The sequence below is a fragment of the Rattus norvegicus genome, chromosome 19, assembly GCF_021556685.1.
Source record: "Rattus norvegicus strain SHRSP/BbbUtx chromosome 19, alternate assembly SHRSP_T2T, whole genome shotgun sequence".
Classification (NCBI taxonomy): Eukaryota; Metazoa; Chordata; class Mammalia; order Rodentia; family Muridae; genus Rattus; species Rattus norvegicus.
The window spans coordinates 40,198,761-40,213,389 of NC_141552.1; the positions used below are offsets into that span (position 1 = coordinate 40,198,761).

Genomic DNA, 14,629 nt, shown 5'->3' on the forward strand with positions numbered 1-14,629 from the left:
TCCTAGGCAAGCGCTCTACCACTGAGCTAAATCCCCAACCCCTTCAGCATAAATTTTAAATACATAGCAAGGGTTTTTTTTTTTTTTCATGCCTGTTCTGAGCAAAGGGAGCAGAGTTGACATGAAGACAGGGTCTCAGGGAGTATAAAATGATGATGGATATATACATGCAAGTACACAACATACATGTCAACATGTGCCAGCATACACATACACATGCAGGCCAAACACGCATGCACATAAGGGCGCACACAGATGCGTTCATGTGAGCACATGCATGTATGCATGCAAGGACAGATTCCCTGGTAGGCAGACAGCTAGGGAGAGGTGCTGTGGCCAGGTAATAAACGCTGAATCTCCAAGATGGCCAGCTTCTTCCTTCGGTGTTTTCCTCTCGTTGTCTCCCTGTGTACTTCATGGGTTTGGTGGCCTGGCATGTTTCCTGTCCTCATTGGCCCAGAGAGGACAATATCCAGCAGATGGTGTCTCACCAGTCACCACTTGTGGTGTTTACTTGGTTCAGTCTGGTTAAAGGTTTTCCCTGCCACATCCTCCTGCCGGCTTCTGTGTCCCACCAGCCCCCCATTGATGGAATGGCCAGATCAGTTCATCATCACACAGAAGCTGTGGACCAATCAACCCTCTTGTCTTCAAACTATTGACCAATCCTAAAGCAGGGGAGGAAGACTCTTCAGGAGCTTTAAAACCTCCAGCTCTCTGCAAGAGACTGGATGTTTGGTTTTCCCAGCTCCCTCTGCTGTACACAGAGTCCTTTCTCTGAGTCTGCAGCGTGTGTGTGTTTCTTCACCCTCAATGAGTGCCTTCCTTCAGCAGCTGATTCTGTCTGTGCTGCTTGAGATTTCTCTGCTGCTACCTCTTGTGCATCAAATATTTTCTGCCTTTGGATTCTTTAACTGGCAGAGAAGAGGAACCCAATCAAGACCCATAAGCACACAGTGTCATATGTAATACACACACACACACACACACACACACACACACACACACACACACACACACTCACGCAAACGTTCAGTTGCATCCGTGCAAGCATACACACTTGCAAGAAAGTGTGTACACATTTTCCTTCTTCCTTAAAATAACCCAGTTATAGCCAGAACCGTGAAAAGCGCAGTCCCCGGGGTGTGGTGGACGTGGATTTCCTCCTATGTCCCACATCCATGTGCGTGCACTGTGCATGCACAGCTCTGATCTGAAAATTTACTACACTGTGAATAAAACCTAGCTCAAAGCTCCAGTGTCTCCAGTGTCTCCAGTAGACTTGTGGTTGGTGGATCAACTGCCACCGAGGCAGTTGGCACAGGGCAGCCAAGCCAGCCAAAGCAGGTCCGGGGACAGTGTCCAACAGAGCCCTCTGGTAGTCCTAATTAGCCCTTCGGCATGCAAGAGCACTGTGATATGTGAACTGGCCCTCGTTCTTCAGTGACTTCCTGAACCATTACCATTCTCTTTATTCTTTGTCATAAGAGGAGTGGCAATAGACAGGTGGCAGCAAGGTGGGGGTGGGTGGGCAGGATTGAGCTGGTTTCTGGGTTCGGTTAGGAGGCTCTTTTTAGACAGAGCCTGTGTTTCTTTATGTCTCCCTGTGCACTTCTTGGATTTGGTGGCCTGGCTTATTTCCTGTCCTCGTAGGCCCAGAGAAGACGACACCCAGCAGCTGGTGCTCACTTGATCTAATCCTGGCAAAAGCTCTCCCTGGAGCATCAAGCCAGCTGGCAGGATTCTGACCCCAGGGAGAGTCACTGAATGTCAGAAAACACATGGCATCGAAAAGATGTTCCACCACAGGGTTGGATCCAAGTGGCTTTCCCGTCGCTCAAACTCTCCAGAGATATGAGTTTAGCAGATGCTTTGAGTTGCGTTCTTGGTCCTCTCCTCCCATTGGATGGGATAGTGGTTGAGGGGAGAGGGAGAGAAAGCTCCCCCTGAATGCTTGGTGATCAAGAGGCAGCAAGCACCCAAACTGAGGCATGTAGATCTCCTTAAGGACAGGCAGGGATTGTAACCAAAGAGGCCAATGGTGTTCAGTTGACCACTGTGTCTTGCTCAGCCCCAAAGAGATGCCTTAGCTGTATAAGCAGCACTTTCCTTGACTCACAGACAAAGGGTGGGCATCGTGTGGTCAGACTGAGCAAAGGTGAGGGAATGGGTGTTCAAACACAGAGTTGGTTGGATGATGGCAACAAGGGGATGTGGAAAATCCAGGTAAGAGTCTTTCTTCCTGCTTTGGGGACAATGGAAAAAGACAGAGACGACAAGGCTATAGGCTGTGTGCTGTGCTTACCGGGATCCCTAGGGCCTTAAGAATGTTCATCTTGCACATGGGGCAGGTGCGATGGTCTAGAAGCCAGGGGTCCACACAGGACTTGTGGAAAAGATGCCTGGAATGAGAACCATATGTCTTAGAGCAGTGGTCACTGAAGTCCTCCCTAGACTGCTATAGCCCATCGACCTTTCCAAGCTCCCTTAACTGATGCATGGCAGATACAAGACTTCTGCCCCAGAGTACTCCCTTGTGTGACTGACCTCAAATCTGCCTGGATGGCAAGAGTGTCCCATAAGGTTTGCAACTGACCCTTCCAAGGGTTTTTAAAAAGATGAAGGGTGTAAAACCAGAGATCTCCCCTTTCTCAGTGGCAAGAATGCAAGGAGGAAATTTTCCTGTAGGATGACTTGTAAAGACTTGTGTCCCACCCCAAAGTTCTTTGCTGCAATCAGAAGATATCTCTAAAGTTAATGCTGATTCCCATTTGTATTTGGGAGTCGAACCCAGGAGGGCAGAGGAGCTCCTGGAAATACTGAGTAACACAAAGGACACTTTAAGCTGATCTGGTGGCCTGTTGGTTGTCAAGTCAGAAGACGGATAGGGACTGTGGTTTCACTATGGGTGACAACCATCTACACAGCACTGTGCTCAACTGTATTGTCAATCTCAACTACCAGTTACTGTAAGGCCTTGTCAGCTTGGCAGGGGAAGCCTGAGTACAAAGATGGCGTCCTGACTCAGGAGCTGGCTTTGGAGACCCCATGGGCTGAGCACATCAGAAGATTTTTCACTCAAAAGGCTCCTATGAGCAGAAGATGTTAGCATGTCCTGCCTGGATCAAGAATAGCTAGAGCTTTCTGTTTGGGGTTGGGAGGCTTGTTCAAAATACTCCACCCCTGTCTGGATCTTTTCCAGTCCATAGAAAGGGGACTGACTAGAGAGGTTCATGCAGAAGAACTCAGATTCTGAGGATGATTAAGGGCTCCATGGGATAGGCCCAGGGCTGAGAGAGCTCAGTGGATGGTGTTTTTTGCTGTATAAGCAATCCAGGTTGGATTCCCTGGGCATATGAAAAAGTCAGGTGTGGTAGCCTGTGCTTGTCACTCTGACACCCACTGGTGAGGCACAAACAGCTGGATCACTAGGTTTTATTGGCCAGCAAGCTTAGCCTAAAAATGTCAATCCCCAGACCTCACTGAGAAATCTTGTTTCAAAACACAAGGTATATAGCTCCTGAGACATGACCCTTGTGGTTGATTTTAGGCTTCCACATCATTCACACACACGTGAACATGCATATCACCAAAACCAAAACCCTGGAAGGTGCAGACTTGGGCTTAGAAAGACAGGAGCAGTGCCGGGGCTCTACAGTTCTATTTCCGGCTCACTGCTCAGGACACCCTACGGATTCATTGCTCGGAAACTTGATTTCACACATTCACTGTTTTCCTGAGGGTATATGACAACATTTGTGCTCAAGACTTAGAATGAGCGCTGAGGATGTTGGTGACCTGGCTCCTCTTCTAAGACAGGGGCTGATAAAATAAATGTCTAAAATAAAACCAAATGTAAGTATATTGCTTGTTGAAAATTACCAGGTAAGTACACAGAGTTTGGGGGCAGGACTTCTAACTGCAAGATTGAGCAGAATTTAGGTACAAGAAAACACTCAGGAGATGGCCAGGCTGGGAGCTGAGTGGTAGTCATCCTACATATGAAGGGGAGAGGAGATAAACGTTCTTGGCAGAACGAGAGCAAAAGCAAAATGGCTCTTAGAACATCCTGTGCTGGGAGGCTGGCCAGTCTCACTGTAACACTGTGAGGAAGACAGAGTTCCCTATAGGTTCCACTATTAGTAGAAGAGGCTGTCTGATACCCAAGTTGAGTGAAGGTGCTCCTTGCCCCTTCCCCAAAGCAATGTTAATCTTCTCAGGTTCAGAATCCACACCAAGGGTGTAAGGTTCACATCTAAACCTGTTAACCACCTTGTGTTGCTTCTGGTAGAAGCCAGCCATCTTGGTCTGTCATGTGATTTCTGCACATATCTGGGAGACCTGATGGCAGCAGGAGCACTTCTTAACACTTAGACCAGTTGCTTAATGTCCTCAACCATCTTTGAAGTGGGGATCTGCCTACTCAAGTATGGAAGGACCAACCCGCATTTCCATGGGAGCCACCAGTTACTTAACGGTATCATCTATCACACATCTTTCCTCGAAATGCTATGCTGCCTAGTTCAATCAACACGGATCCAGTCATTGCTCTGAAGATGTGGTTAGATAATCTTCTCATCTAGGTGGATCTTATCCAAGCACTTGAAGGATCTCAACAAAGCTAATTTTTCCCAGAGAAGATAGACTGCCTTGGAACCTGAAGCATCAACTCCTGCCCATATCTGCTAGCACTACACCCAGGCAGTCAAATCCTTGAAATCTCCATCCCTGTCTTCTCTTTATGTCCCCCACCCCCAGTCTCCCTGTCTTGCTGTCATCTATCTCCGTGTCTCTCCAATTAGTTCTGTTCCTCTCTAGATCCCTTACCAGCACATCTTTCAATGAGTGTACAAGTTCCATGAGAGCCAAGTCCTCATTTGCTTCCCACCACAACACCCTTGGTATTTATAACAGCTCCTGGCAGAGCTGATGATCATGAAACATTTGCTGTGTGAATGTATCGATTTATTCATCGAAGGAACTAACCCCCTTCCCCACCTGCGCATGACTGTCAGCTCCATTCACCCGCCCTTTCTTGTCTCCTCTGTTCTCCTCTGTTTCATTTGCTTGCTTACCTGTTTCCTTCCTTCCTTCCTTCCTTCCTTCCTTCCTTCCTTCCTTCCTTCCTTCCTTCCTCCCTCCCTCCCTCCCTCCCTCCCTTCCTTCCTCCCTTCCTTCCTTCCTTCCTCCCTTCCCTCCTCCTTTCCTCCCTTCCTTCATTCATGCCTCCCTCCCTCCTTCCCTCCCTCCCTCCCTCCCTCTCCCTTTTTTATATTGTGATTCTCCATTGATCACCTCATGACTGTTCTCATCACTGCAGGGACATCTAAAATTCTCTCCGTGCTGTCAGGCTTCCACAGAGAACAGACCCCCATCCTACTCACTGCTGCCAGATTTAGCTTCTGAAAGCAGAGCACTGGCTATGTCACTCCCTTTCTATTCTGTTCTGTACTGGGACTGGGTACACAGACACATGGCTAAGACAAGGTTCATCCTGTCACAGAAGTACCACAGTTCCCTTGTGGATCATTCTTACATACAGTGGAAAACCATTGAAAGTTCATACCCTGTGACTGGAGGCTTTCTTTTGTTTCAGTCTTAGGAAATCAACTCAGTGCTCCAGGACTCAGTTATAATCGGTAACGTTTTATCTTACGGGAATGGGGTTTAAGGAAATTAGTCTTTCTCTCCCTCTCTTTCCCTTCCCCTGCTCAGTGTGTGTGTGTGTGTGTGTGTGTGTGTGTGTGTGTGAGAGAGAGAGAGAGAGAGACAGACAGACAGACAGACAGACAGAGACAGAGACAGAGACACACACACACACACACACACAGAGAGAGAGAGAGAGAGAGAGAGAGAGAGAGAGAGAGAGAGAGAGAGAGAGAGAGAGAAAGAGGCAGACAGACAGAGAAGTAGAGACAGATACACACAGAGAGACAGAGAGACAGATACACAAAGAGAGGCATAGAGTGGTGGGGAGAGGAGGGAGAGGGACAGGGATATGGAGAGGGAGAGCACTTTAAGTTGTCAGAGCACACATCTATAAGCTTAGAAATCAGGCAACCAATACAGAAGAATCATTAGTTCAAAGCCAGCCTGTGCTACATATAAAGATTCTGTCTAAGATAAAAACTCCAAAATAAAAAACGAACTCCAGCCAGCCAGCCAGCCAGCCAGCCAGCCAGCCAGCCAGCCAGCCAGCCAGCCAAACACAACAAAACATAAATGCTGGCATTCCTTAACTGTAAAATATCAACAATCTTATTAATATCTGTTCTCTCTGCTTCCTGAATGTGGCTATAGCGTGGCTTCCTGCAGGTGCCACATCTTTCTCACCATGATGACTGTGTTATCCTGGAACCGTAAGCCATAATAAACCCTTCCTCCGAGTTGCGGGGCTATTTTTATCACAGCAGAATAGTAATGAAGACAGCAAGAATGCCGACCCACACAGTGCTGCTGAGGTGTGAGTAGGTCCGCACAGTGGCTCTTAGTAGTCATGATAAACCAGGTCACGCTCATTCCCACACCGAGTCCTTTCTGTTGTTTGCCTACTCTGTTTAACTTCTGGTTAGGTGACATTTCTATCCTCCCATGGAGAAGAAGGGACATTCTCCTTTTCCTCCTCATGTGCTTTTAGAGACTCCTAGACACACTGCCACCCTGGAATTATATTAAGATTTTGTGGTTCTGGAGGTTGAAGAGAGGACTCTTCAGGTAAGGACCCTGGGTGTTCTTCTATAGGACCCAACTTCTAGTCTCAGCACCCACATGGTGGGTGACTCACAACCTCCAGACCCATCGCCTGGCCTCTGTGGGCATTCGGTACACAGTCATATATATGTAGGCCAAATACCCATGCACATTAGAAAAAAAAAAACTTTTGTGATTTGGGTCATGATGCAAGCTACTTCACCCTTCTTAGTGACATGCATATTAAAAACTGTGAGTCCATTAGAATCCCATTCTCTGGGACAACATCAGGTCATTAGAAAGGATAGCCAGTGCTTCCCTGGGCAGCTGAAATGTCACTTCAGAGTGTCTGAATCATATTTTCAAAGTTGTCATTGGGCTGAGTGAAATTTATGTGAATTGTGCCACTGACAATATCTACCAGTTCCTGTGTTCTCGGCACGCACATCACACATATAACTGACCTACAATCATTCCTTCATAAAAAACTGTAGGTGATCTTTGGAGGAAGAAGCTGACACAGAATAAAGTCAAGCCTCCATGAGCTGGAGAAATTCAGGGCTGGCACTTGAACACAGCAAACCCTGTCCTCACATCAGTGTTGATCTGGCCGTACACTCAGCTCCACTCCTCTCCTCTCTGACCACAGGGGTGGAAGTCTTCACATTCCTGTTTCCTTGAGTAGCTTTATGCTCTTGCTTTAAGTGCTTATTCTCCTTGAACCTCAGTTTCCCACCTACACAATAAAGATGATACCATCAAGAGTCTTAGCAGCTCAACCCCGTCCTTCCAGTGTGCCAAATGGCCCTCTTTAAGTCACATGGAAAAGCCACAGGCTATCTTAGTGGCAGCTACAGGTATGTGACTAATACTGGGTGGATAGCTATGAAGGGAGCATCGAGAGCAGGCTTCTGAGTCAACTCAGCTGCCTGCTGTGTCAGCAGAACACATGGAAGACAGCGAGGAATCTTGGTTGTGCTGAGTCATGGAGAGTAGACTTCTTTGTTAATGCAGCAAAGCCTGGTGTATCCTGACTAGTAAAGTAACAAAGAGAGTGGTCGATCTAATTACATGATTCTTTACACATTGCTTACATGACATGTTCAGTGAGTAAGTGATATGAACTCTTAAGTCACGTGACTAGTGACATTAATAGACACAGGTAAAATTGCCATGGAGCTTAGAGAGTGGGGCTGTTACATTGTGAAGAATTTATGAACTTATCAGGTACCATAGCATCTCTTGTATAACCTAAAGAATGGGGAGATTTGAAAGGTAGAGACAAGAAGAGAGAACTTCAAAGAAAAGGAAAGTGTTGGGGTCAGGGTAAAGAGGCAGTGTTACACATGCATGGGGAATGTACGTTAGTTGAACTGTAGAATAATTTAAACACTAACCTGGTAAGTAAAGTTGGAAAGGATGGGCCAGGGCAGCATTCTGAAATGCAGTGCATGGGTCGGGCACGTAAGAAAGAGACCAGCGAGGAGGAAAAGCACAGACTACGTTTTCTCATTCCCCACGCTGAGCTTCTCAGACACTGCTATCTCCTTCCCTGCCATTTCATCTTTCTGGGATTCACCATGGAAGGCGGAGTGAATTCATTAACCACTCAGATGCTTCTCATTGACCAACCCAGGGTCCTTCCACCCAAAAACTCTGTCCTCCCCCCGTCCCCCGAGATCTAGAGCCTCATGGTGGGCAGAGTTCTGCTACTGGAAACGAGATCAAGGGCACGTCAGTCCATGTCACAGGTCAGCTTATCTAACCTAGGCAAACAACACGAAGGCCACTTAAGAGAGAAGAAAGGGAGAAAAGAACTCACGTCCAGAAGTAGAAGTAACTGTAGCCTGGTGGTTATGGATCTTCTTAGTCTATGTCAGAGTGCAACTGGAGAGTGGTTACCATTGATGGAGAGATTGTGCACCAGGCACGAGAGAGAAATGGGGGGCATGTGAGAGAGATGGGGGTCATGTGAGAGAGATGGAGGAGAGGAAAGGAGGGAGAGTGTGGTGGTTTGAAGATGCTTGGCCCAGGGAGTGGCATTATTAGGACTGAGCTTGGGGATGGGTCATGGTCATAGCCAGGGATGCAGTAGAGGGAATACAGACTTGTGAGAAAACCCACTGAGGCTCTGCGTGCCCAAAGAAAAAGTTCAAGTGTTCCTTTAGTGAAATCCAGAGGCTGTCGCTCTGTGTGCATTATAGGCCCTTATGACGTATAGATTAGAAACTAATGGACAAGTGATTTGTAAAATGTAGAATGCTTCTTGGAGTTTAACCATTCTGATAACTGTTCATTTTACCCAGTTGACTCTCTCCCCTGTGATGCTTAAACAGCACTGAAGAAAACCCAACAAAATTAAAGGCGAAACAATAGTAAATTGGCTCTTCTCATGGCTAAGCTTTTAAAATTCCAGTGGTAGACCCTGGGAATGCAAGTTGGGAGGTAACTGTGGAAGAGGGGGGCTCTCTGAGTTAGAGGAAGGATCTGTCCTTAGAACTTGACCCTGGTCTAATTATATCATTTGGCTGGAGTAGCCAAGCCAGTTGGCATTCACCCTGTGATTAATGTGACCAGGGACCAGGACACTTGAATGCCATGTTTAATGAGGTTACTACAGTGCAGAATCTCATTCTTAAGTTACCTTTGTTTTGTCGTAGATGACACAAGTGAGCACACTGAGGTCCCTCAGCCTGGCTTCCTTTCTTTCATGTTCCTTTTTTCATTCCCTTCATTAAGCATTAGGTAGGCATTGGCTTTTACTGAAGCCATGCACATAAACATCTGAAGTAGTCAGAGAAAAATGGTTAAAAAAATACCCCCAGCAAGCTCCTGCTGGAATGGAATGTGATGTCGCCCCCTGTACAAAACTTTCGGGAGAGCTATGGGATTACCTTAAATGAAGTTGTCGCACAGTAGAAGTCATGCCTTTTACACACGCGGTGGCCTTTAGGTGTGAGCATGCTCTGTACCCAGCACCCAGGTACAGAGGCACATCACTCTGTCACCCCAGAAAGTCCTTTCCTGCTCGGAGTCAGCAACCACATTCTGCCACACAACTGTCCTTCTGACCTCTGTCCTTAAAGAGTCGTTTTCCTTGTTATGATCCCATGCACACAGAATCATAAAGTAGATATGTTTTTCCCGAGGGATGTCTTGTGCTCAGAATAACGTTTCTCTAATTTATCTGTGCCTCGCTGGACACCAGCAGTTCCTTTGGGTTGCTGAAAAGTATTTCACTGGAGAGTTTGTTAGATGATTTTCTTAGAGTTAAAACGATGAGTGCTTTCATATTTTGACCAGTATGAATAACTCATGGTCCAGGCATATCCACTTATGGACATATGCAGTCTTTGTCCTGGGGTACACATTTAAATATTTATATTTGAGACAGGGTTTCCCACTGAACCTGCTAGACTAGATGAGTGCCTGCAATTCACTCTTGCCTCTGCCCCTCCCAGTGCCAAGGTTACACTCTGTCTAGCTGTTTTACTTCTTTTAACTGTGTTACTGGGGGTTCAAACTTAGCTTTCCATGACTGAGAGGCAAATGTTTACCTGCTGAGCTCTCTCTCTCCAACCTTTGGAGCACATACACGTTTTACAGCATAAATTTAAAAACTCCACGAACGAAACTGAATCATAAAGAAACAAAATGTATTCAGGTGAGAAAAAGCATTATTTACACCAACTTTAAAAAAAATCAGAACTAGTTAGCATGTTTATCAGTTTAAGGTCACAGGTCCCTTTCTAGTCTTACATCTCAAATTAGGAAACAGGGTCAAATCAACATCAACTTGTATAAGCTATAAAATTATGTTAGCGAAAGGTAATATCTCAGGATATTTAATATCCTAATATTTGCCTATTGGAAGAGAGAGATGCTTTCTAAAGTACAACTCTGCGGTTCTAGCAGGCACTGATGAAACACCCCGTCCTATGCTGTTAGTGAGCTGACTGTCAATCATTACTGTCTTCCAAGAAAGCAATTTGAGGAAACTTCTCAAGATACTTCTACATCACACTGGACCCAGGAGATCAGCTATGAAGAGTGTATCCTGTGACTAAATTTAGAACCTTGGACTCAGATTTCTGAATGATGAAATATTGCAAGCAAATTAAATGCTGAGAAATTGACTTAAATCAATCCAAAGAGTGAACTCTTGTGCTCTCACCTACCTATTTTTAAGTAATTTCTAAAGTTACAAGGAAGCACTTCCTTTTTAATGGTAATGAGGCATTAGAATTACAACAGTAGGGGTAGGGGATTTAGCTCAGTGGTAGAGTGCTTGCCTAGCAAGCCCAAGGCCCTGGGTTTGGTCCTCAGTTGAGGTGGGTGGAGAAGAAAAAAAAAAAAGAATTACAACAGTATCAACTGTTGACCACAGAATATTTAAACTATGCATGCAAGATGCAGTGAACTTGTTATAAAATCAATTATACCCAATGCCCGTTAGTTCTAAGAGTGAGGTTATTCTCTTCATTAGTTTTAAAATATATATATATATATATTTTTTTCCTATTTTCAACAATTTTTCAAATGGCCATGGAATCCTTGAAAGTTATGCTTTAAAAAGCAAAACACATCTGGGCTGGGAAGGTGGCACAAGAGAGTGAATTATCACAAGCTGTGTCACTGCAATGTGTGCACATGCACACACACATGGTTCCTGCCCTAGCCACAAGCAATAAGTGAACGAATAGAAACAACTTGAATAGCTGTAAGTAAATAACCAGAAACATAATATTCTATAATCTAATTTTCATAACAAAAGCATAATAGAATAAGTCAACTCTGATGGCTATAATTAATAACCATCAATATTTTAAAGACTTAATTTTAAATATATGTATGTGTGTATGTGTGTGAGTACACGCACATGAGTGTAGGTGACCTTGGAAGCCGGACTATGGGTAACCCTGGAGCTGGGGTTACAGAAGGTTGTGAGCTGTCAGACATGGGTGCTGGGGACTGAACTTGGGTCCTCTACAAGGGCAGCATGTACCCTTAACCACCGAGTCATTTTTACAGTCCTAGCTATGATATTTTCCTAAACAAAGCGACAAAGAAGATATCTATTCCTGATCAGGAATATGCATGAGAGAGAGAAGGGTAAACTTAGGCCAGGCTGTTTCTGCCTGGCTGGAAAATGCTCTCTTACTTTATGAGCGATAGGGCTCCTAACCAGAATCTCAGCTACTCACAGCATTTTATAGCATTCTTTTACTATAAAGATCTCGGCTTTCCTGTTCTTATGGAAGTTCAGCGTCTTTGGATCATCTTACCGTCAGACTGGCCCCTGGGTTTAAAATGTTAGGGGCAGGTCTGTTTTGAATGTTTGAATCACTCACTTGTGATTCTTCTAATTTCCTATTATTAAAGGGATGTTCCTTTTCACACCAGGCCATACATTTTCATGTTAGAGCATTTATTATGCTCATGTGCCTGCTACATAGCACGAGTGAGCGACCATCCTGCCCTGAAAGGGAGTCTGTGCTGGAATGGCAAAACTAACTTGATTTTATCTTTTACTATCATCTGGGACCCACGGCATGAACAACAGTGTTAGAGGACAGTGAGTGGACTCTGTTATGCATTTATTTATGTGTGTATGTGGTGTGCATGCTTGTAGATGTCTTCATGTGTGCTTGCGTGTGTGTGCATGTGTACGCGTGTGCTCATGGAGGCTCAAGTCTGGCACTGGCTTACTTTCTCAATTGCTCTCCAGCTCTTCACTGAGGCAGGGTCTCTCAGATGAACCCAGAGCTTGCTGATGCTAATGTAGCTAGTCAGCCTACTCCCAGGGTCCAGTCTCTGCTTGCCAAAGGCTGGACTCAGAGCTGGGCCACCAATCCCATTTGGCTTTTACGACAGGTTTTGGATCTGACACCACACACCTTCTTGCTTGTGCATATGTGCTTACATTCTGAGCCATCTCTCCTCCCCAAGTGGGTGGGTCTAAAGCACAGGAAAGCTTGGTTGGAGCAATCCCTGAGGCCAGGTAAATTTTTGAGGCATGCTGAACGAACCTTCGAGAAGGCTTGTCTGCCACACACACTGTTTGGGAGAATTTTTGGTGTAAGTACTATGCTTTCTCCCACAACAGTTCAGGAAATCTTAAGACTTCAATTTTTAAGGGTATTTGGGCTAGAGCCCCAAATCACACAAAAAACCTCCATGGGGGGGCATGACATTTTTGAGTGGTAACTGTGTTTAAGGGACTTGTGGGGTAGAGGATCCAACTCTCCTGGTGGGCGGCGATGTAGGTGCACATAAAGCCATTCAACTGCATAGCAGGGAATAACCAGAAGGTAAAGCTTGTGGTATAAAGACTTTCAAACAAGCCCACAAGTACTCCAGGATTGTCTCATCTAACAGATGACGTGGCTCCAGAAAAACTGGCATCTGTCTCCCTGAGAAGTGCCAGAAGCCCCCAGACTGAGCTCCTGCAGAGACAATGTGAAGACGCAGCTCTCTGGACATGCACCGCCCCCTCTCCCGGATTAGGTGCAGCATTGCATGTCGATCAGCAGGAGAACACTCCCCGACTCTAGTCATTCCAGGACAGTTTGCTACTTGCTAATTTTCTTCATCTTCCCCCCTCTCCCAATATAAAGATTTCTTTTCCATTCATAAGACTGATGCTTAGAGTCCTCAGGGAACACTGTTTACAAGCCATAAGCTCAGAAAGTTATTTGTGAATAATATGAAAGTCAGAGGACATCTGCCAGAGATATCAACTTGAGGTGTATGCAGTTTTACTTAGCAATCAGACTCTGGTGATACTAAGCCAGAGGGTCACATCACTTCTACAGAAAGAAATAAGCTCATCCGTGTGTGAGAAACTCTGTCCACGTCTTCCGTGGGGGGTAGAATGTGAACATGAACACCTCCCTAGTGGATTACTAAGAAGTAAATTCATGAGAGTGGGGAGCATTCATAGCTTACCTCAGTGGAAAATTCCACCCGGGCCATGATAGACTTTTGAAGTAAAAGCTCTTAAAAAAAAAAAAAAACCCTTGGCATCCCAAGGCTTTTTGAGTGATTTATGCAAGCAGGAGCTCGATTAACTTCTTGTTATTGCTTCAGAGTCCAAAGTGAGCCACGAATAACTTAGTACTCTTTCTGGAAAAGTTCTTACAATGATAAGGGAGAACAGGGCATTGGACGGTGTCGACAACAGTATTTCCAACTTGCAAAAGTGAGGATGAGAATGCAAAGGAAAGAAACAAGAGAAAATGACAGTGGCTCTTTACCTGCATGCGGGAGATAGGCAGATATTTAAATATTTTACCCTACATGAGGGTATGTGAGATAAACAAACTTGGATTAAAAATAGGAAGATATGGGAGCTAGAGAGATGGATCAGCAGTTAAAGGCACCATTGTTCTTGTAGGTTCAGTTCCCAGCACCCACATGGGGTTAACAACATCTATGACTCCAGTTCTGGGGGAATCTGACACCCTCTTCTGCCTTCTGTGGGAACTGCATGAATGTGGTACACAGACATACATGTAGGCAAGATGTTCACATATATGTAAAATAAAAGTAAATAAATATTTTTCTTTTTTTATTAAAAATAAATCTTAATAAGGGAAAAATAAACCAAAGGGATGTTTCTTTTTCTCCTCCTCTTCCTATTATTATCATCACCATCACCATCACCATCATCATTATTTTTATCATGAAACCTTTCTTAAATCCATTGTGCCTGGTATTAGCCCTATTGGATTTGCAGAAATTTGTCAACATGGACACCCATATTATGCTGTTTCCTGCTTATCCACTGAAGCCCATTTCCAAAGCTCAATCCATTTACCACCCCATGTGTGGTACCTCCTACTGCTCCTACTACATGGAATTTGTCATTCCGAGAGAGTTGCTCATGTACGACAAACTCATCACAAGGCCTGCTTGTTACCAGGATGCTTCTGACTGT

The 14,629-nt window shown here is 45.2% G+C and overlaps 1 protein-coding gene across 2 annotated transcripts in view; it reads right to left on the reverse strand.

The window, feature by feature from the left end:
- Window positions 1–14,629, reverse strand: part of Rnf150 (ring finger protein 150) — a 223,702-nt gene that overhangs the window by 50,321 nt on the left and 158,752 nt on the right. For both annotated transcript variants that reach the window (XM_087594971.1, NM_001191093.1), the window contains 1 exon segment: window positions 2,306–2,402. In XM_087594971.1, coding sequence (XP_087451097.1) covers window positions 2,306–2,402 — 97 coding nt within the window.